General features: G+C 39.3%; 1 protein-coding gene across 2 annotated transcripts; it reads right to left on the reverse strand.

Moving 5' to 3' along the window:
* Window positions 1–920: 920 nt before the first annotated feature.
* On the reverse strand, window positions 921–22,070 carry LOC107762938 (mannosylglycoprotein endo-beta-mannosidase). Of its 2 annotated transcripts, XM_016581329.2 has the most exons (11): window positions 21,629–22,070; window positions 20,796–20,934; window positions 20,344–20,571; window positions 19,941–19,999; window positions 17,886–17,934; window positions 17,293–17,523; window positions 7,449–7,618; window positions 7,136–7,340; window positions 2,850–3,512; window positions 2,533–2,760; window positions 921–2,139 (listed from the first exon to the last, which is right to left on the reverse strand). In XM_016581329.2, the coding sequence occupies exons 1-11, from the start codon at window positions 21,772–21,774 to the stop codon at window positions 1,348–1,350; spliced, it is 2,910 nt and encodes a 969-aa protein (XP_016436815.2). In that variant the 5' UTR covers window positions 21,775–22,070; the 3' UTR covers window positions 921–1,347. The 2 variants fall into 2 exon arrangements, with proteins under 2 accessions (XP_016436815.2, XP_016436816.2); XM_016581330.2 differs by lacking the exon at window positions 17,293–17,523 and having other exon boundaries at window positions 21,629–21,911.
* Between the last annotated feature and the right edge of the window lie 2,136 nt (window positions 22,071–24,206).

The following is a 24,206-nucleotide window of genomic DNA, read 5'->3' on the forward strand; positions in this document are numbered from 1 at the left end:
TGTACACAGTTGAATTATTAGTCGAAAAGGTTGTTAGCAAATTTGGTATACAACCAATTGGGAAATTTTCAGGAATAACAATTCGAACATCCCCAAAACCAATAACCATCTGATAGATATAATGAAGTAATTAGTACTCCAAAAACACGTATATCATGTATTTATTGATATAATACAAATATTGATGAGTACACGTAAATTTTTATCCTCTCGAATATGTGTGGAAGGCATTTAAACATCTTTAGTAAGTTTCACATACTAAAAATAGAGGAAATGTAAAACATACTTTAACACCATTGATAATATGGTCGGAACAACTCTAAGCTCCTCCATTGATTTACCTTGCAATAAACCATAATTAAACTCATTTCTCTATTTGTCCAACCAGGAAAAGTACCTTCTTTGAATCTTCTGAGCAATCTAACCAAAAAAACAACGAAAATAAATAAGTTCAAAAAAAAAAAGCATTAGATTGTAATCAATTAATTCCTTTTAAATATAACCTTAACTCTCTTTTTTTTTCTTTTTTTTTTCTAATACGGTAGTGTTCTAATTAACTCAACTACTTTACCTCTTCTTACCATTAGTTTTATCAAGTAATTGTCCACCAATGATTAGACAAATATCATCAGCTATTTCTCTTTTTCCCTATTAAACTCTAAAAAAAAAATCATTGCACCGTTGCTTCCATATGCCAACCCCCAATTAATGATTGGACTGACCTGCATATACATAAAATTTCACATCCATTGGCACAAGGATTTTGTCGGACCTGAGCATTTGAAATTCTCTCAATACTTTGTTGAATACATCTGCTTTGTTACATTAATTAGATAGAAACCCAATGATAGCACATCCATAAACCAAGTGAAACTTTTCAAAATGCAGTTCCATGGGGAGGAGTGCTCATGCACATAGCATTAAATGGAAGTTACAACAACTTTTATTGATTAAAATGACATGAATGTCAGAACTCCTATACTACACAGCAGGACTGTTTTCTACAAGCACTAGAGCTCTTATTACCAGACTCGTATCCTCGGACCACCTGTTTTACAGTGTTAAAAAGGGTGAACTGAACAAGGCACCAAAAGAGTGTTGCGTCTTGCTTCAAATGACTTAGGGCGTTCTACTTGAAAGCACTTTGACATCCAGCACTAAAGATGACATGAACTACTACAATTGTACTATGTTGCTCGGACTCTCCGAAAATGTGGCCGGGTGCGTGTCGGATCCTCCAAAAATAGTGCATTTTTGAAAGATCCGACACGGGTGCAGCAACATTTTGGAGAGTCTACGCAACATAGCAATTGTACAACTATCCCACTGGGTAGGGAGATGATTGGCTTAAGGAATGGTACGCCCACCGTGGTGGTTCCAGCCATGCAGTGTGACCCGTGGAGTAACACCGGGAGGTACTTCAAAGGAAATGGTCACTGTCATCACTTCACCTGGTACCAGTGAGAAATAGTTGTCGGAGTAATGAACAGGAAGGATACGTGTGTCTTCACCTTTCTTGTGCTCCTTTGAGGCATGAACAGAGAAATGAAGAAAGAAAGCAACTCCTTTTCCCGTTCCATTAACTTCATAAACCTTCGTCTTGCTGTGTTCCCTTGAAAAGTTCCTTCTAATCTTCTCGTATAAACTGATTTCATGTTTCTCCCCATCCAAAAGGTGAAAAGGTTCTGATGAATCCGATTCATCGCAGCTGCCATTTCTTCTGATGAAATTATTTTTATACAGTGCAGTGTAAGAATTTGGCTTCTTTGATGTGTTCTGGATATGCATGCGCATTTCATAGGTCGATCCTTTTATAAAGGTTAGCGAAGTTATCTTGAGGGGTGGTCTTTTCTCCCTGAATGGTTCCAACAGCTTGTAATCACCACCGGAAAGGTGCAACCAGTAAAAGTTCCTAGAGTATATGCGATAATCGGACACATCATAGAGTTTGAGAAGAAGAAAGTAAACTGGTTTTGGATTCTTTGACTTTGGATACTTCATCTCAAACGTAGATATAGTTTTTTTGGGTGACACAGTAAGTTTTTCAGAGGTTTTATAGTATGGACATTCGCCTTCCAAATCCCAAACTGAGGCTTCTATAGCAACGTTAGAAAGTTCCTCCGACGTAGTGTTCACAACCTGTGGACAGTTGGGAAAATAATCATGAAAACAGTAAAATTTCTCCAGATCTCATGCTAATTCCAGCATTATCTATTTTTTGGTGCAAAAGTTGCACCTTTTAAGCATGGTAATACATAATGGATATGGAAGAAATAATAACTACTACATTTATTTCCCGGTCCTGAAGAAACAAGCAGAAGGAATAGTTCCAAAGAAAAAGTCTGAACAATGCCCACATAGTTCGGGTTCTGAATTCCTTTTTTTTTTTTTGATAAGGTAAAGTTCAGGTCTAGCCTCCAATATTTATTACTAAAGTTCAAGTTTTATTATTAAAGCTCAAGTATGTCCACTTTCTACTTTTTAAGCCAAATTATCAGATTTATCCCCTAACAGTGCTAGGCAAATGATTACCTCTATAGAATATGTTGCCAGATTAAGCTGAACATGAATTGGTTCTGCCGCAGAGCGGCAGCCGTAGAATCCTGCTGTTTGGTCGTGGAGATGATCATAAAACTGGCCTCTTAGACCAGTCCATGGGTTTTGAGTTTTCCATATCAAAACACCTGTATATTTGCTCCACATTTGGGAAGTCCAGCCTTCTAAAAGAGCTCTGTATTGAACATAGTTAACAAGCTGTGCCTGATAAGATTTATAGAATAAGTCAAATGCAGAAAGAATAAAAGAGAATCAATGAGAGCGATTGCACATCAATGGAACATTTCACTCACCTTGAGACAAAAATCATCCAGATCTTTCGGCGTCCCGTATGATAATATCTGGTCATGAACCTTTCCTGGTTTGGAATATGGAATGTATTTATGGTAATTCCATATGGGATTGGGCACTTCTTCAATGTAGCCATTTGATAATTTTTTGAACAAAGGAATCTGCCACCCTTCGGGAGGCATAGTTGCTCTAATAGTAGCTGCTACCGGCATCCCCACGTTACCAACCTCCGGGTTAAAGCCATATTTGTAGTAGTCATGCTTGAAGAAGTCCTCAGGGTTCTGAATTTCATACGGACCGTCAGTGAAGTCCCCTTTCCCATCTGCGAACCCATCCCATATAGACCCTTGAATGTAAACTCTAGTACCATCTAGATATTGACTTGGGTCCTTCAAAACAGGAGTAATTGCTGAGGTGTCACTGTCGTTTGACTTCATAAAATATGGATGGAGTTGTAGATCATTCTTCAAAGCAGCGTTGATGTCAGGTGGTGGAACTTGTTCATTTCCCCCAACCCACAAGGCAAGACTAGGATGGTTCCTCAAAAGCTTAATGGTATCCCTTGCACAAAGCAAGAACAGTTCATGGTCAAGTGGGCCATTTGGGTTTGACACAGGGTCACCTCGTCCATCACAATCTCCAGTAATCCAGAACTCTTGCCAAACCTGCAAAATAATGAGATTTTCACATTATCATCCTCTTTTGTTCCTGTTACTTTATAGCATGTATATAGTGTAGTCTTGTCCCACATTGGAATAGGAGTAGTATGTCCTTGTATAGTATAGCTATAAATAAGGACCTCTTGTATTGTATTAAACATCTAATATCAATAACATATTTTCTCCCGTGCCTTCTCACATGGTATCAGAGCAATTGTGAGAGACTTATCGCTGTGCATAAATTCCAGCGATTCCGAGAAAGAGAAATCAGTACTTTTTTAAGGTTGTTTTCTATCTACTTCATTTCTGTCAGACTGTCAGTGTTGTGCAAAATCCAACACTACCACAAGAATCGTCACTGTCCGGCGACCAAACCCCAGTGAAAAGCTCCGGCAGCAGCCTCCTCACGTGCCTCCACGCGCCACCAGAAGCTCACGCGCCGGCGCGTACGACCACTTCCAGCCATTTTTTGAAAATCTTCCTTCAGAACAGTTGGGTCGCCTGGTAATTCCGATCCTACCCCTACTGTTTTCATTTCATTCCGACAACTTTGAGTTTTTTTCCGGCAGCTACAGTACTATTCCGACAACTACAGTGAATTCCGGCAGCTACAGTATTTCAATATTTTGTTTCTCTGTTTCCGTACTCTGTTTCAGTGGATTACAGTTGATTCTTTCTCTTATTTAGTAATAATTTGCAACAATGTCTTTGGGATTTAATGCTTTTGGGTCTAGAAACATGAGTTCTGGAAGCTCTAGTGCTATTATTACCTCGGAACCTTTAATGGGAGGTTCAAACTACTTAGCTTGGGTTTCATCTGTCGAGTTATGGTGTAGGGGTCAAGGTGTTCAAGATCATCTAATCAAACAGTCTAGCGATGGAGATGAAAAGGCAATAGCACTTTGGGCAATCGATGCTCAGTTATGTAGCATCTTGTGGCGATCTATTGATTCCAAGTTGATGCCCTTGTTTCGTCCATTCCAGACATGTTATTTGGTTTGGGCAAAGGCACGCACCTTATACACTAATGACATATCTTGTTTCTATGATGTGATATCGCGGATGACAAACTTAAAGAAGCAGAAATTGGATATGTCTACTTACTTGGGTCAAGTACAGGCAGTCATGGAGGAATTTGAGAAGTTGATGCCAGTTTCTGCTAGTGTGGAAAAACAACAAGAGCAGCGACAGAAGATGTTTCTCGTTCTTACCCTCTCTGGACTTCCTAATGATCTTGATTCAGTACGCGACCAGATTTTGGCTAGTCCGTCTGTCACGACAGTTGATGAATTATTATCTCGATTACTCCGTCTTTTTCTATCTATGGTTGCGGTTCGCCATTGGCCCCTCTATCAGCTGGACATTAAAAATGTCTTTCTTCACGGTGATCTTGAGGATGAGGTTTATATGGAGCAACCACCTGGTTTTGTTGCTCAGGGGAGTCTCGTGGCCTTGTATGTCGCTTGCGTCGGTCACTTTATGGTCTAAAGCAGTCTCCTCGAACCTGGTTTGGTAAGTTCAGCACGGTTATCCAGGAGTTTGGCATGACTCGTAGTGAAGCTGATCACTCTGTGTTTTATCGGCTCTCTGCTTCAAGTCTCTGTATTTATCTGGTAGTCTATGTTGATGATATTGTTATTACTGGCAATGATCAGGATGGTATTACCAATCTGAAGCAGCATCTCTTCCAGCACTTCTAAACTAAGTATCTAGGCAGATTGAAGTACTTTCTAGGTATTGAGGTTGCCCAGTCTAGCTCATGTATTGTTATTTCTCAAAGAAAATATGCTTTAGACATTCTTGAGGAGACGAGGATGATAGGTTGCAGACCTGTTGACACTCTGATGGATCCGAATTCTAAACTTATGCCAGGACAGGGGGAGCCGCTTAGCGATCCTGCAAGCTATAGGCGGCTGGTTGGAAAATTAAATTATCTCACAGTGACTAGACCCGACATTTCTTATCCTGTGAGTGTTGTAAGTCAGTTTATGAATTCTCCCTGTGATAGTCATTGGGATGCAGTTGTCTGCATTATTCGATATATAAAATTGACTCCAGGCAAAGGGTTACTCTTTGAGGATCAAGGTCATGAACAGATCATTGGATACTCAGATGTTGATTGGGCAGGATCACCTTCTGATAGACGTTCTACGTCTGGATATTGTGTTTTAGTAGGAGGAAATTTGGTGTCCTGGAAGAGCAAAAAATAGAATGTAGTTGCTCGGTCTAGTGCAGAAGCAGAATATCGAGCAATGGCTATGGCAACATGTGAGCTAGTCTGGACCAAACAATTGCTCAAGGAGTTGAAATTTAGTGAAATCAGTCGGATGGAACTTGTGTGCGATAATCAAGTTGCCCTTCATATTGCATCAAATCCGGTGTTCCATGAGAGAACTAAACACATTGAGATTGATTGTCACTTTGTCAGAGAAAAGATACTTTCAGGAGAGATAGCTACAAAGTTTGTGAGGTCGAATGATCAACTTGCAGATATTTTCACCAAGTCTCTCACTGGTCCTCGTATTGGTTATATATGTAACAAGCTCGGTACATATGATTTGTATGCACCGGCTTGAGGGGGAGTGTTAGTTTACAGCATGTATATAGTGTAGTATTGTCCCACATTGGTAGAGGAGTAGTATGTCCTTGTATAGTATAGCTATAAATAAGGACCTCTTGTATTGTATTGTTCATCCAATATCAATAACATATTTTCTCCCGTGCCTTCTCACAGTACCAAAGTGTTAGATCATGACTTTATATCCGAGTAACTCCAGTTATAATGTTTTAAAGGGTATTTGAAGCAGATACCAATTTTGTGTATTCTATCCACTTTGCAAGGAATTCCACACAGTGAATAAACGTAGCAAGTTTATATATTAAAAGCAAGCGATCAGTTCAAGACTTCTAAGGAAACCAGATTGTGTATATACTCTGTACATAAAGACCAATCAATGCTTCTGCTCTAAAGAGCCAAGTGAATAAATCAATGCTTCATCTGCCTAGCAGGATATATGGACAACCACTACTGATATTGCAAAAATCACCGTCTCTAAAGAAAAACCACATTAATTGCCAACAAAACCGCCTAGAGATTTTTTTCTCCGAACCCTTTAGAAGCGAACAGCAAGTGGGCTTCTGTTTTACTTTCAATCCACATGCTCAAGAAATTCAAAGGACAGCCGCACAGGCATACAAAGCAGGGTAAGGAGGAATGCTCTACAACTTAAAAGTTTAGACAACGAGAAATTCGAAAGGGGGTTTAATGAGTGATCAGATTCTATTCAGGAGAACAATGAAAATATGGGAGAGTTGCAATAATTGTAACATTTTGGTCCACCTATGACATTTCAGTTAATATGCCCGATTGGATGATATTTGTGAAAAATCCAATATCTTGTCTAGATTTTCTACCTTTTATATACCACCAGTATACACTTTACAGTGATTACCTTTGCATCAATAACGTAATCCTTAAAACAATGGCATCTGGTTCTGCAATCAAGAAGTCACCTTTTCAAATACACAAATTAGAACACGCCCATGCAAATCATAGCACACCAACACGTAAATAACATAGCCAGAACCTCAAACACAGAGAGCGTCGGGTAAGAGGTGAGCGTTCTTACCAGTAGACCATATAAGTCACAATAATGATAAAACTCAGGTCTCTCAGCCAGTCCCCCACCCCAACAACGCATCATGTTGAAGTTCATATCAGCATGGAATCTGATATCTGTCTTGTATCTTTCCTTTGAAAGCCGCAATAATCCATCTGACAGGATCCAATTACCCCCACGGATGAATATTGGCTGTCCATTTACCTTAAACAACCTGATAAGAAAACAAAGTCAAATTTACATCATTATATCAACTCATGAGACAACCTACTATTACTCTGGAGAAGACAAAGGAAGAGGAGATTTCAAAGTTAGATTTCACCTTCCACCTGTAGCACTATCTATATGACTCTCAATTTTGCGAAATCCAAAATGGTGACTCCATGTATCCGACTCTCCATAACCTTGCACATCAACAGTAATCTCAACATTGTAAAGATGTTGCTTTCCCATTCCGTTAGGCCACCATAAATTGGGTTTGTAGAAATAAAGCTGCAACGGAAAGGTTTAACCCACTTAGACAACAATCAACAGGAGATAGGCTGCCGAGCAGTGCAACATAGAAGATAGATCTTCAAAGCAAAGACTTGACAGATTTTACAAAAGCCTCAATAACAGAGATGGAATAGACACATCCAGAAAAGGGAAACATAAAAAAACAACAAAAGTAAGGAACTTCATATATAATGGAGTACTCGATTTAGAGCATCCAGAGGACAAAGTGCCAATTCAGCACATGAACAGGATCAAACATCCCAACAGAATATTTTTTCATGAAGCAATTGTCCTATTTCATTACACCATTGTTCACCAAATTGAAAGAGTGAATAAAAAGTCAATGTTCTCAGAACGGAAACACGAGGAAAACTTGCAAAGTTGGACAATTTAGGTGAAACCAACGTCCTCATTGAACATTAGACATTTTCAACTGGTAAACTAAGATAAAGTGTAACAAATTCTCGAAGTACCACCTCAAGTGCTCGAGCACCTTCTCTCAGTATTGTACAGATCTCTGTTTTATTCAAATGGCAGAATTATAAGAGGTACATTGAAACTCAGCAACAGAAACCTTCACACCCGCCACCACACTTGGGTTATTATTAAATCACGAAGGAAAACTTCCAGTAGCCTAAAGTCTAATGGTGTGTGACCTTTACTTGGAATTTTATGAATATGCCAACATAAACTGGAAATTTCTTTTAAAGTAGTACTCTAAGCCTCTAACAAAGGAGTGTACTATACCATCTGCTACTCAAGGTTTTCTCAACTATAGACCCAATTAGGCCATTTAAAGCTTGAGAGACTACAGTATGTTTTTTAGCCTGTGGGAAGCCACATATGTGACATTAGAATTAAGATCTCCCACAAGTTCTTTTGACTAATTTATGAAAAGGAAGTGCCACACCCCTTTTTCACCTTAACCCCTTTAAATAAAATAAAAGTATTTAAAGCTCAAAAGGGGTTCTTTTGACTAATTTATGAAAAGGAAGTGTCACACCCCTTTTTCACCTTAACCCCTTTAAATAAAATAAAGGTATTTAAAGCTCAAAAGGGTTAACAAAAGATAAAAGTGTTTGGATAGCAGAATAAAATGCCTACATCGTACCAAATCTTGAGATTCCGAGTACAAATCATGCAATTGAGAATAAGCAGAAGAACCTTACACACTATCTCTTGACGGCATCAACACAAACACAGAGTGCCAGCGGGCAGTACCTTTGTCCCAACGAATGACCCTTGCCAGTCCAGAGCAGACTTGACTCAACTTTATCTTGATGTGGAAGGATGTATTTCAATACTGACTGGTCTACCTCAAATTTCTTGAGAAACATCTCCTTGTTGTATGCTCTTATAAACCTCTTGACTTCCTAGACTAATTGACCCAACTTCACTCAAATCAAGCTTCAGGTTATCTTTGAATGCGTGAATCTTTACCTGTTTCCTCAAATGCATCTTCTTTATCATGTTCAAAATTATGTTTCGTTATTCCATGATTAGACTAGCTTTCAAGATCTAGCTAAAAACTCTGCATGCATGTCATGTCACTAGAACTGACGTGAAGAGAACTATACAAGAAAAAACTAAACAAACAGACTAAAAATAACAAAAGACGAAAATCACATTTGACCAAAGGATAGACGGATTGGAACATCAAAATAAGCAGAATAAAATCTAGGTTAAAACCCTGAAACAATCCGGATGGCAGGCCTAAAGACACAAAACAAAACAAGACTCATCAAGACAGGACAAATAGAGGAATAGAAGGGTTTGATTCACAAAACAAACAAGATAAAATCTGTATTACAATACTAAAATAACCTAGATAGTAGAAAAGACGACAAAATAAGCTACCGAGACTCCTAACGAGGAAAGGAGGTGATTTCTAATTATCAAGCTCCAGATCTTAGCCACTGAGTTGCACATAAAAATCACTGAGACCATCAATTTCAAACATATTGTCTTCCACAAATGGCTTATTGACTCCTTTGACCAACCCCTCCTCAACACTAACTGTTGGATTCAAGACTGATAGCCTAAGGGATTTTGCAGTAAAAGACTCACCAAAGAACTTGGAAGAACCCCGATATTCTTTGTCATCGCAAATCATCCCAACAATTTGAGTGTTGTCGTGTAGTGGTAGAGGATTCTGTGTGACACTTGGAGTATTACTACCTTGGACCACAACTATCCCCTCTTGAATCATCCTTTTTATTTCTCTTTTCAAAGAACGACAATCTTCAATGATATGCCCTTGGACAGAGTGGTACATGCACCATACAGTAGGATCAAAACCTTTACATATGGATCAGGAGTATAGCCGAGGAGCGGCTCAATCAGGCCGAAATGTTTTAACTTTTCAAACAAGCTTGTGTAGGACTCCCTGATTGGCGTGAAATTATCTTTCTGCCTTTGTTCCGCTCCATGCCCCTGTTTTTTAGGGTTATAGGTGCTCGAAGGCGAACGAAAATTTTGCGACATTGGCGCTCGCCAGAGGGAGTAACTCAGTGATTGGACAAATGGCTAGACATTGTACGGAGGACAATACTGGGGTGGATTATATGGAACTTGGGTGTAGGCTTGGGGTTGGGGTCGAGGCTGAGTGTACTGGTGAGGCAGACCCCTTGGGCCATGCCATGGTCCAGAGACAACCATAGCAACATCATCCTTTTTCTTCTTGCCTAACAAACTTCCCGTGTCGTTTTGGATTGCCTGCGTGGTTGCTTTTTTAGCGGAGTAGCTCATGATCTTGCTTGACTTGAGTCCCTCCTCTACCATTTCCCTCATCTTTACCACATCGTTAAAAGGCTTGTCCATGGCTGAGTTCAAGTAGCCAAAGTACTATTGGGCTTGTAGAAAATACTTAACCATCTCGTCTTCTTCCATCGTGGGATTGACCCGGGCAGCTTATTCTCTCCATCTGAGCCCGGACTCCCTAAAGCTTTCATTAGGCTTCTTTTCTATCTTGGTCAGGGACAGGCGATCTGGGATAAAGTCTATATTGTACTGAAAGTGCCGGGCAAAGGCCTGAGCCATATCATCCCATGCGTACCACTTGTTAGCATCTTGCCGGGTGTACCATTCCAGGGCGGCCCCACTCAAACTCTGACTGAAATAGACCATCAACAACTCGTCTTTTCCGCCAGCACCTCTCGTCTTACTACAATAACCTCTCAAATGGGCCACGGGATCTCCATGTCCGTCATACAAATCAAACTTCGACATCTTAAATCCAGCAGGCAGTTGGACGTCAGCGAACAGCTAGGGTGGGCGGACAGCTAGACCAGCCGTCATCGACCACGTGCCGCCCCGAATTGCCTTGTCTAGTGAACCCCAAACGTAGGGCAGTCTTTAGGTCATTCTTATTTGCAATCATGTCATTAGGACTTGGCAGGGCTCGGTCCCAGGCACCGTGTCCCTTTGTAGGAGGCCTATCCAAATTATGCCAAAGTGGGCACGCGACCAAAAAAGGCCCCCAATCCATATGTGCTATATAATGCATTCTTTAAGGGTAAAAGGGTCATTTGGAGGACCATTGCTTGTTGGGGAAGGATGGGAAAGAAAAGAGGGTGAATTACAAAAATGAAGCAAGTAGAGCCCACTCACATTTTTCTTTCATAGTTTTCCAAAATAAATGAAAATTCCAAAAATATTTTACACTTTTATACCATTTTTTACAAAAAATTCAAAAACAACTCATTCTCAAGCCCAGTTGACCATTTCTGCAAGCCTTTTCAATTTTGGCCAAACCTCACGAACTACGCGAATCTGATTCTCGTCTTTCGGGATGGGATACGTAGGCAACCCACTTAGGGTCCGATCTTTCCTCATCTTCCTAGTGAGTCTCAAGGTCTTGGTTTTGGGGGTTGTAGCCAAGCCTTGCATATGTAGTCACTTTCGGCCACATCGGCCATTTTTTGCAAATATGATCATTTTCGCAAAAGTGACTTGTTGACCCATATCCTAGTGTCCTAAGTCATAACAAGATGTCCTCTCGTCTTAAAGTCCATTCCTGCTGAACTTGCATGCTTAGCCATTTTTGGCCATGTAGGCCATTTCTGCAAAGTAGAGTCATTTTTGCAAAATAATTTTGGAGACTGTGATTCCTAGGAGTTTGGTGCCACATAGGCCCTTGTGAGGTATTTCCATGTCTTAAAGGCCACATTTGTTGAGTTTGCACTTCTAGCCATCTTTCGGTCACGTAGGCCATTTTGCAAAATAGCCTTAATCATGTCTTGCATGTGCCCAATGGAAAGTGTTATTGAGTCGCTAACTCTATTTGGCCTTATCCTTATCATTCAGGTATTGATCCACATACCAGGGCTAGTGGTGAAACATGTTCACATTACTCGAGCAATATGACCTGATGAATAAGTTAGGCACTCTTATTTCTTTGATGGACATTACCCCGCGTCCCGGCCTGGTAGAGGCAATGGTTACATTTTGGGACCCACGGGGTATGGTATTTAAGTTTGGGGATCATGAGATACACCAACTTTAATTGAGATAGCCGGGTTGACTCGTCTACCATATTTAGACAAGGAGTTGATTTACACAAGGGCTTATCCAAGCACAAGGTTCCTTAAGATCATAGAGATGGACTTAGATAGTCATATGGGATGTTTGGATCAATCTTGAGTGTCATTGTACATTTTGTTTAAGAGGTTTGCTCGTCCTACTGGGTATGAGACTTTCATAGATGAGTTTTCCATATCATATGATTCTTGGAAGAAAAGGCATCATATGGTCTTCGTTATTGCTTTTTGGGGTCTTTTAGTATTCCCTTTGGAGGGTAGACACATTAGCACGCGTCTGGGATCGGTAGCCTTCGCACTTTTCCATGATGAACACAGTAGTAAGGTCACCCCGGTTCCGACAATTTTGGCTGAAATTAACCGAGCTTTGACCAGGATTTGAGAAGGTGAGAGGTTCTTGGAGGGTAGCAACTTGTTGTTGCAGCTATGGTTGATAGAGCATCTATATCCTGCCACTTTGTTCGAGAAAGATGTGATTGATCGTTGCTTGAGAGATCGAGTGAAGTGCATCGAGCATAGGATGAAGTTCGATAAGTTTGCCTTACCACTAGGAGTTCAGGCTTGGATTGAGTACTTGGGATCTTTGACCGAGGAGCAGATATTGTGGTCATACCTTTGGCTTGATTTGGACGTGATCTTAGTAGGGTCCCGCGTGCAAGATTTCTTGGTATTGATTGGACTTTGGTGTACTAGGTCATATACCCCTGCTAAGAGTGATTCGTCAGCTAGGAAGACGACAGGAGGTTCCTTACATCCCTGATTCTTGTAACTTTATTAGGGAGATTGACATTATAGCACATAGGGAGGACGACATTCAGACCTATTGGAGCCATGCAACGAAAATGGGTAGAGATACTTTAGCACATGACCCTCATTCACCTGGGTATACCCATGAGTATTTCATATGGCTACAGTCTACTCAACGGGGAGTTAGCAGACCATTGCCCCGACGTGTTAGAGAAGTATTTGATGAGTAGACCACCTCCCGAATATTGCTTAGACAACTGATGGACCGATTTAGCCAGGCAGAGGAGGCCCACGCAGTAGAGAGGATCGGGATTCGGGCTACATTTTAGTCTTTGAGATCACAGTTGGCAGAGAACATAGGGCAACACCGTAAGTACCTCACCAGAGTCAGTCTTCCAGATGCAGGCGCACATTACTTGGTTCTCATTCCTAGCTTCGAGGCGTCCTTGCAGGGTATAATACAAAGTTTGGATTCGACAGGATTGACACGGCTCTCTGGATCTCATCAGACCCGTCCCAGCCAGGACCATAGCATTCAGGAACTGCATGAGGAGGCTTTTATTTATATCTTTAGAGTCTGTTTTAAGTTGTCTTTTACTTTCTAGTCTTGTTTGGTTGTATTGAGTCATTTGGGTGGTGTCAGAGTCTGTCACAGTCTAGTTGAGTTTGTCGAGTCTTTTGTTATCGTACTTTCTATTTTGTAGCTGAAAACCAAAAAAAATTATAAATGAAAAATTCAAAAAGATTTTTATTTTCTTAGTTTATTTAGTCCATCACTTTTCCAAAACCACGCTTGGTCTGATTCATGTTTGACATGATACGTAGGCAACCTACATCGGGTTCGATCGAATCATTTTTAAAATTAAAATGAAGTTGTGGAACGTGGGAAATGAGGAAAAAGAATAGAGTGATAATCAGAAAGACAAAGAGCGGAAAGAAAATGAGTAAACCAAGGAGTGTTAAAGAGGAAAGAAAAGAGGAAGGTGGGAACGAGCAAATTGGGATGATGCTATATGACCTTGTGTCCCTCAAAGTCATTCTAGAACCATTAATTGTTGCTAGGTGCATTGCACGTAATGTGATATTATTTTTTTGATAAATGCCCTAACGCTAACATGTTGGCTTTGTTTTGCTCCTCTTTGTTATCTATATTATTGTCATTCAGGAAGGTGGTTAGTTTATTGCACTCTGGCGAGTCATCCATACAACACTAGGTCAAAGAGCAAGGCAGCCGGCTAGTATGGAATTGGACACGGGTGTTGTTGATCCATCATGGGAGATTGTGGAATCGGAATCTGAGTTGAAAGAAGAGGTCTAAAGGTTGAAACAACATATGGCAGAGATGTACCAAGCTTGGATCAAGGTGACCCCAGATTCCCATTACTGCTGACCTTTCCCCTCAACATGCACCAGGCTTTACCCTTTACCACAACTACCCTGGCACCTCATCCCAGCCTTTCACGCCCTACCTGCCAAAACTACCTCATATACCGCTCCATTAAACCACTCCTGTTTTCGTAGCTTCTCCATAAGCCACCATCCCTCGATCTTCTAGTGCACCCGCATTCAAAGTTCTTGATGCCCGATACTATGCTCCAAAACCAATTTTCAAGGTTTCGGATCCCTATTGCTATACCACTCACTTTGACCCTCCCATTGAAACGAAAAAACTCGCTAAGAATGTGGAGCAAGATGAGATATCCATGAAGGTGAAAATTCTAGAGCAGTCTTTAAGGAACATACAAGGAATAGGGAGCAAAGTAAATGTGTCTTACAAGGACTTATGTTTGTTCCCTGACGTCCAACTGCATGTTGGGTTTCAGATGCCGAAGTTTGATTTGTATGACAGACATAGAGATCCCGTGACCCATTTGAGAGGTTATTGCAGTAAGATGATATTGGCGAAAAAGACGAGTTGTTGATGGCCTATTTCAGTCAGAGTTTGAGTGTAGCCGCCCTTGAATGGTACACCCGGCAAGATGCTAGCAAGTGGTACATATGGGATGATATGGCTCAGGCCTTTGCCCAGCACTTTCAGTACAATATAGACATTGTCCCAGATCGCATGTCCCTGACCAAGATAAAAAAGAAGCCTAATGAAAGCTTTAGGGAGCCCGGGCTCAGATGGAAAGAACAAGCTGCCCGGGTCAATCCCACGATGGAAGAAGACGAGATGGTTAAATATTTTCTACAACCCCAAGAGCTTACTTACTTTGGCCACTTGATCTCAGCCATGGGAAAGCCTTTTAACGATGTGGTAATGATGGGAGAAATGGTAGAGGAGGGACTCAAGTCAAGCAAGATCATGAGCTACTCCGCTAAAAAAGCAACCACGCAGGCAATCCAAAACGGCACGAGAGGTTTGTTAGGCTAGAAGAAAAATGATGATATTGCTATGGTTGTCTTTGGACCATGGCATGGTCCAAGGGGTCCGCCTCACCAGTACACTCAGCCTCGACCCCAACCCCAAGCCTACACCCAAGCTCTATATAATCCAACCCCAGTATTGTCCTCCGTACAATGCCCATCCATTTGTTCGATCACTGAGTCACTCCCTCTGGCGAGCGCCAACATCGCAGAATTCTCGTTCGCCTTCACAACATTTTCGAGCACCCTATAACCCTAAAAAGAACAGGGGCATGGAGGGGAACAAAGGCATAATGAGAATTACACACCAATCAGGGAGTCCTACACAAGCTTGTTTGAAAAGTTAAAACATTCTGGCTTGATTGAGCCGCTTCTCGGCTATACTCCTAATCAATATGTAAAAGGTTGCGATCCTATTGTACGGTGCATGTACCACTTTGTCCAAGGGCATAGCACTGAAGATTGTCGTTCTTTAAAAAAAGAAATAGAAAGGATGATTCAATAGGGGATAGTTGAGGTACAAGGCAGTAATACCCCAAGTGTCATACAGAATCCTCTACCGCTACACGACAACACTCAAATTGTTGGGATGATTTGCGAAGACAAAGAATATCGGAGTTCTTCCATGTTCTTTGGTGAGTCTTTTACTGCAAAATCCCTTAGGTTGTCAGTCTTGAATCCAACAGTCAGTGATGAGGAGGGGTTGGTCAAAGGAGTCAATAAGCCATTTGCAGAGGACAATATGTTTGAAATTGATGAAGGTTTCAGTGATTTTGATATGCAACTCAGTTGCTAAGATCTCAAGCTTGGTAATTAGAAATCACCTCCTCTCCTCGTTAGAAGGAGTTTCGATAGCTTATTTGTCGTCCTTTCTACTATCTAGGTTATTTTGCGGGTGTAATCCAGATTTTTATCTTGTTTGTTCTGGTGATTCAAACCCTTTTATCCCTCTATTTGGCATGTCTTGATGAGTCTTTTTTTTTGTGTCTTTAGGTCTGTCATCCGGGTTGTTTCAGGGTTTTAACCTAGGTTTTATTCTACTTATTTTAATGTTCCATCTTTCTATCCTTTGGTCAAATGTGATTTTCGTCTTTTGTTATTTCTAGTCTGTTTGTTTAGTTTTTTCTTGTATATAGTTCTTTTCACGCCAGTTCTAGTGACATGACATACATGCGGAGTTTTTAGCTGGATCTTGAAAGCTAGTCTAATCATGGAATAACGAAACACAATTTTGAACATGATAAAGAAGATGCATTTGAGGAAACAGGTAAAGATCCACGCGTTCAAAGATAACCTGAAGCTTGATTTGAGTGAAGTTGAGTCAGTTAGTCTGGGAAGTCAATAGGTTGATAAGAGCATACAACAAGGAAATGTTTCTCGAGAAATTTGAGGTAGACCAGTCAGTATTGAAATACATCCTTCTACATCAAGATAAAGTTGAGTCAAGTCTGCTCTGGAACTGGCAAGGGTCATTCGTTGGGACAAAGGTACTACCCGTTGGCACTCTGTATTTGTGTTGATGCCGTCAACAGATAGTGTGTAAGGTTCTTATGCTTATTCTCAATTGCATGATTTGTACTCGGAATTCTCAAGGTTTGGTATGACGAAGCCATTTTATTCTGCTATCCGAACACTTTTATCTTCTGTTACCCCTTTTGAGCTTTAAATACTTTTTATTTTATTTAAAAGGGTTAAGGTGAAAAAGGGGTGTGACAGGAAGTAGAAAAAACTGTATTAGTGTTACTATTAGAATCTGTTATAGTAGATTAAAGTGCCACATTGAATAGGGAATGGACTTGTTGTCTCCTTATATGCAATTGCGGAATCCTCCTCTCATGAGTTAGCTTTTGGGTTGAGTTAGGCAGGTTGGTTTTTTCCTTATACGGACTTGGGCAATCCTCCCCTAATGAGCCAGCTTCAGGATTGAGTTAAGCCCAAGGTACATTTCTTAACAGAAGCAAAGGAAAAAAAAAAGGTAAAAGAAAAGGAGAGAGAAAGAGAGAGAAACAAGAAACTAACCTGAGGAAATGTATAATGAATGTTGGCATCTGGAGAGATAGACAAATGTTGTGTCTCAAGATGCTCAATTAAGAAAGTATTTTCTTCAAGTTCAGTTGACACTTGAATGTTCAGCGAACACTCAGCTACCCCGGCACTTTTGTTGACCAACTCTATCGTAGAGTGTAAATATACCCTCTTGTAGCCATCAAAAAAAGTTGAGGCCAAGTGGGGATCTACTATTTTCACTGGCTGCACCAGAATTGGTATTTAATCTGAATCAGGAACTATATATTAACCACAAAAAGAAAAACTCAGCATATAAAACCTCAGGGCTATGAAATCATTGGCTTTTCTTGACGAATTGTGAAAGCCGCACCACAACATCACATAACAAAATTCAAAAAGAACAAAAAATATAAAGGAAAAGAAAAGTTGACCACTAACACCCAAAATCGTAAAAACAGATAGTTTCCAACAGTTTTGTGGTTAAAAAAGATACACAAGTCTGGAAAACAAAGTTCACAATAGAAACTATAAGAATTTCATATGATTGTTCAAAGAAGCAGACTAAACATTCATGATCTAGTATAAGATTTTGATTGAAATCTTACCCCTGTAACAGTAATGGAAACCTCATCCCAGATGCCAGTGTTCCTATCCCTGTAATAATGAACATCATACAGCGGTTTAACATTTAAGGCGAGATAGTCCTGCTTTATTTTGTTTTAGAAAAACTGCACTTGGCAATATGGTGTTGTGAATTTATCCAAACGGATCCAAGAAAATGGGAGGAACAGTACGTTTGCATTTTCCAAGTAACAGTCTTTTCCGACTAATGCAAAACATTAATATATGAGTTGTCGACTTGATATTTACTGAATTAACTTATAAGATGACAAAATGATTGCTTATTATTTACAACAAAATTTCTCCTTGTTGACCTCTTTATAGGTTCATAAAACATGATTTTTTTTGTGGGCCTGGAAACTACAACTTATATGCAAGTGATTTATATGAATCTTTCATTTGATTGTTGCCGAATGAAGAGCCCATCGGCCATCACCCATAAACCTCTGACCAGAAATGTAGAAAGACAAACAAGTAAATAGTGTACTATTCAATTGCTTAATGTACTTTTCCGAGGAGCAGAAGGGATAGCCTCAAGTTACTTGAATCTGATCTCAATACAAAGATTTGGCGTTTCTTAAGATTTGAGATTATCCAGCAGGCACAATTCAGATACATCAAGTTATAGCATAATAAAATATCCACGCCACAAACTTTTAAATCGATGACATTATATATGTTAAACATCTTGGGAAGGTTTCTCTTCTTTTTGGTATAATGCTTGTAGACAGAAGGTATATCAGACCTTTTGAGATTCTTGAGAGGATTGGAGATGTGGCCTACAAGCTTGCACTGGCACCTAGTCTAGCTGCAGTTCATCCAGTATTCCATGTTTCAATGCTCCGAAAGTATCACGGTGATCCGTCTCATGTGTTGGATTTCAGCTTAGTCCAGTTGGACAAGGATTTGTCTCATGTGATAAGGTGGGCTAAAACGCGGGATGCTATTTCGGGAAAAATGATTTTCAAAACAAAATGTAAAGGCTCTCGCGGTGATATAAGGAAAGATTGTGATTTATTCTTGTGATTTGAGACTACGAGGCGGTATCTCGATCGTGACTCTTGTTGGCATCTCCGTTTTTGCAGTTGTCTTTGGTTGTTGTTTCCTTAGCATATTATTAATTGTTTCTCCGTGTTGCACTAATTGCTTTAGTTCCGTGTAGCTAACTTGATATGCTATTTATTGTTTCAATTTCATTACTGTCATTATTACACTGCCTTATATTTGTTCAATCTTTTATTTATTCCAGTAAGGCCTTGACCTGACCTCGTCACTACTCTACCGAGGTTAGGCTTGGCACTTACTGGGTACTGTTGTGGTGTACTCATGCTACGCTTCTGCACATCTTTTTGTGCAGATCCAGGTACTTCCTACCAGTCCGGGGTCACTGAGTAGAGTCCGTGCGTGGAGACTTCAAGGTACACCTGCCAACGTCTGCAGGCCTTGGAGTCCCCCTCCACCTGGATTATTTTATTTCCTTGTCCTTATTTAGACACTATTGTATAGAGATATTTAGTATCACTTCATAAAGCTTGTGACTCATATTTCGCCGGGTTTTGGGAGTTGTACATGTTGAGTTGCAGATTTTATTTTATATAATTGTTGAAGTTTTGAGACTTTAAAATTATTATTTCAGTTATTCCGCATGTTTGTTAGGCTTACCTAGTCTTAAAGACTAAGTGCTGTCACGACATCCTACGGAGGAACATTGAGGTCGTGACACCAACTATGCCTCAAGACCAAATTATCCTCTATATGCATTCTACGCAATTCAAGTCCACTTCAAGGGATGCAGACCTCAACCTACCGCATTCCTTCTCCTTTATATGAGCTTGGGACCGGCTATGTTTTGCGAAACTCACATATGCAGAGTTGAGATTATGCATGTAAAAATACAGGCTAAATTCTCATTACCGATGTTTCAGCCAAGTGAGATACTTTTAAATATGATCATATGGTAATTCTAAATGTCAAAAGAGAAGTGTTACATAGAAGAAATCGATGCAAAAACTGGCTCAGAAACAATAATTTGTCTTCACCTTATTGGAGTCATCCAATCCCAACCTTCGACATATTGTGCAGCAACATCTTTCCCAATCTAAGACATGCAGAAGAGAGATTTAGTGACCATGCCGCACATTATAGAGAAGCTTGTATTTGCAATATTGATCTTTTGTGAAATAGACAATGAGCGGACACAAACACATTCTTGCTGAAACAATTTTATTGTAAATAACACAACTGTCAAAGAAACACAACCAAAAGTTGCCAATACCTTCACATAAAGTCAGGAATACAGTAAATCTAGAAATTATTTTACGAACATTACTAATTCTCTCTCCCAGATTAGAAAAAGTACAGGCTTAAGTTTGTGCCTTCAAAAGACAATAATAAATACTTTTCAAGATGATTTCCACACTTAAGTTTAAATTTGAAGAATACCTCGTGATCGCCACCTTGACCACCCTGAGGAGGAATTCGCCCTGGGTGATCAGGAGGATAAACAAGCACAGCCAGCAGATTCTGACCATCCGGATGCAGAATGTTAGTAATATCAGTAGAATGCCTCCTAAACATTCCCTTTGGGAGCACCTCCTTGTGCCCATTCAGATAGACTTCAGCAGAATAGTTAATAGCCCGAAAATTAAGATCCACGTGTTGATTATTTGACTGAAACAAATTAAATCAATCATTCATTTGTAGCAACAAACACAGGGAATAATTGCAAAAGCAGCTAGGAAAATGAACAGATTGTAACATCCATTCAGTTGACTAAACAAATATGCTCGAGCTATTCAACGTGGAAAACTTTCCACATGAGAAGCGTAAATTCTTATGAGTAAATGAGGCACCCAAGGCAAGTGAAACAGATCAGGTATTTTTGTGAGACATACCAGCTTACAGTCAAATGTGGTGAAAAACCAGAAAGTATAGTGTTCCCTCCCCGAATCAGCAATATCAATAATTGATTCATTCTCCAGCCCATAGAAAGGATCAGGAACAAGCTTGTTCTTTACCAGAGTTCCCAAAACACTGCAATTTGAGTTACAAAATGAAGATATAACAACAGAAAACATAATCTCCACAATGCTTGATTTTAAACTTCATATTAGGCAATTTAAGAAAATATCAAATCTGAGTTTTTTAATCAACTCTCCATCTTTCACCAACTTAAAATCCCGACGCAAGCTACCAAATGGGGCTTATGAAGTTTAAACTACATATTCCAAAATCCTTCCTAGCGGCGAATACCAGGATTCATTAGTGACCAAATAAGAATGAGAATCAAGTCATTTCATCACAAAAGATTGTATCTTTTATAAACTACAGAGACATACTAAAGTAACATAACCAAATCAATTGTTCAAACCATAAGAATCATCCTAAAATTATCATCAAAATAACAAAACAACAACACTGATGAACATGATAATAATTACAATTTTAAAAAAAATTAAGTTTGTTGTACACTCTTTACTAATTAAACTTCTCAATATCAGATTCCAACTTGCCTAAGTATTATTACTATGGAGAAAATGCAGAATACCCACAAAAAAAAAAAATTAACACTTTAGTCTTGAATTCAAGCTTTCCCATTTCAAATCTAACAAAAAGAACACTACCCATCACCACATTCACTACGCTCCACACATTGGCTAAAACTTAAACAAAAGGGGGCCATTTTGTATAAACTAAAAAGGAAAATAAAGGAATAAGGAAACATTACGTTCCGGGAACAACAGCTTCCATCCAAGGAGATTCAGGTTGAGTAGGAGGGTGAGTAGTAGTCAACTCTACTCCATTGACTTCTACCTCTGTTGATCGAGCAGCTAACCATCCTGTATCCAACATTATCCTCCCTATTTCCACCATTGAAGAACAAGAAACCCTAGAACAACCTTAGTCTTCTCTAGTGATAACTTAGGACAATGGATTCGGAGAAAATAATGATTGAATCAACAGTTTTAGTACGTAGTACTAGTGAGAGGTTGAATTCGGTTGTTGTTGTCGCTTTACTGGATAAAGTGACAAGATTTTAAAGGTAACTGGGTCCCGCCATTCTTGTGGTGGGGCCACTCGGAGGTTCTCTATATACTTTTTTGGGGAAAATGTTAAAAAGCCTTTGGGATGATGCTAAAAAGAATGCGGGAAAACATCACCTATCGTGTTTTCTTTCGAACTAATAAGTGTATTTGTCGCAATGAAAAAAATTTAAATATGAAAACAATTATTCTCGTGATTTTTATGATTATTTAAATATTGTTTCATACCCTTTGCACACCCATAAACATCTATATCTATATCTTCTATATATATAATAAAAAGAGAGGCAAAAGCACAATATTAAGATAAGTGGCATAACCACAATAAGACAAGTGACATTGTTAAGACAAAATAAACTACATTTCTAACTAAAAAATAAACTAACTTTCTAACAAAACAAAATTGGAGTTTTAAAATTATTTTAAAATAAAAAACAAAATTGAAAAAAAAATTGCCAATTCAAATTGGGGAGTAGTTTCAAGTTGGAGTTTTAAAATTATTTTAAAATAAAAAACCAAAATAAAAAAATAAAAACCTTTCAATTCAAATTTGGGAGTAGTTTCTTCCTAATATGATAGTCTATATCTATATCAATATCTATTTATATATAAAAAGATAAGTAAAATATTTATATGATGCCATGTGGCATAACCATTAATAAGATTTTTAAATTTGAATGTGAATGAATTTTTAAATTAAAATGAAGTTCCAACTTCTTAACCTCTTATATGGCCCTTCAGTTACACATAAATCAACGTTAGATCTTTTTCTCTAGGATACTTCTCCTTCCGCTATGCCTTCTTTCATGACTTATTTTTGGCAAATAATCTGAGAGGGAGATGAGATGTATAGTTATTACGACCCAAAACTCCCATCTTCGGGATCGTGATGGCGCCTAACATTTTACTTGTTAGGCAAGCCAACATTAGAATAATATAATCCATTTTAAAATAATTTTTAAATTTATTAATAACAAAGAAACAAATGCGGAAGTAAAATCTGAAATGTAGTGAATAATCCCTAAAAATAACGGGGTCTAAATACCATCCCAGAATTGGTGTCACAAGTGCACAAGCTTCTAGAATAATACAAACAAAGGTCTGAATGAAATAAAGTTGTCTGAAAATAAATACACAGCTAAAGTAAAGTAGATGGGGACTTCAGAACTGCGGACGTCGTGCACTTATACCTCAAATCTCCTCTGATAGCTGAAATTCGAGCAAGTCTACGGTACGCCTCTAGGACCAACTCTAAAATCTGCACTTCTAGATGGGGACTTCAGAACTGCGAACGTCGTGCAGTTATACCTCAAATCTCCTCTGATAGCTGAAATCCGAGCAAGTCTACGGTACGCCTCTAGGACCAACTCCAAAATCTGCACAAGAAGTGCAGAGTGTAATATCAGTACAACCGACCCCATGTACTGGTAAGTGCCGAGCCTAATCTCGACGAAGTAGTGATGAGGCTAAGGCAGGTCACTTACAATAAACTGTACGCAATAATAGTAATAACAACAACAACAACAACAACAACAACATCCCAGTATAATCTCACTAGTTGGGGTTTGGGGAGGGTAGTGTGTACGCAGACCTTACCCCTACCATGAGGTAGAGAGGCTATTTCCAATAGACCATCGGCATCCTTCCCTCCAAGAACTCCCCACCTTGCTCTTGGGGTGACTCGAACTCACAACCTTTTGGTTGGAAGTGAAGGTTGCTTACTATCAAAGCAACCCCTCTTGTCAATAGTAATAACAACAATAATAGAAATAAATGAGGTAACTCATTTTTAACAATTGAAGCCAATTCAGCAGTCATAACAAATTATTATTTCCATCAATTTTCGTTGCAGTGTACAATCCGATCCCCCAATATTGACTTTTAATAAGTCTGTTACGACGTGCAATCCGATCCCCCAATATTGACTTTTAATAAGTCTGTTGCGATGTGCAACCCGATCCTCCAATATGGATTTTTTAATAAGTCTGTTGCGGCGTGCAACCCGATCCTCCAATATAGACTTTTTAATAAGTCTGTTGCGGCATGCATTTTCATGTTGCGGCGTGCAACCCGTTCCCCTAATATAACTTTAAACAACTCATAAATATAATAAAAATTACTCCAATAAATATCACGTCCAATGAGAAACTATTAAGCATCAAGGCACCCAATAATTATAGTTTATCTATAAGCAAACAATGACAATTAGCAATTAATTGTGAAATCGTGGAGAAAATAGGCAGTTTAATATTTAGTATGCTA

Source organism: Nicotiana tabacum, chromosome 19, assembly GCF_000715075.1.
Source record: "Nicotiana tabacum cultivar K326 chromosome 19, ASM71507v2, whole genome shotgun sequence".
NCBI classification, from domain to species: Eukaryota; Viridiplantae; Streptophyta; class Magnoliopsida; order Solanales; family Solanaceae; genus Nicotiana; species Nicotiana tabacum.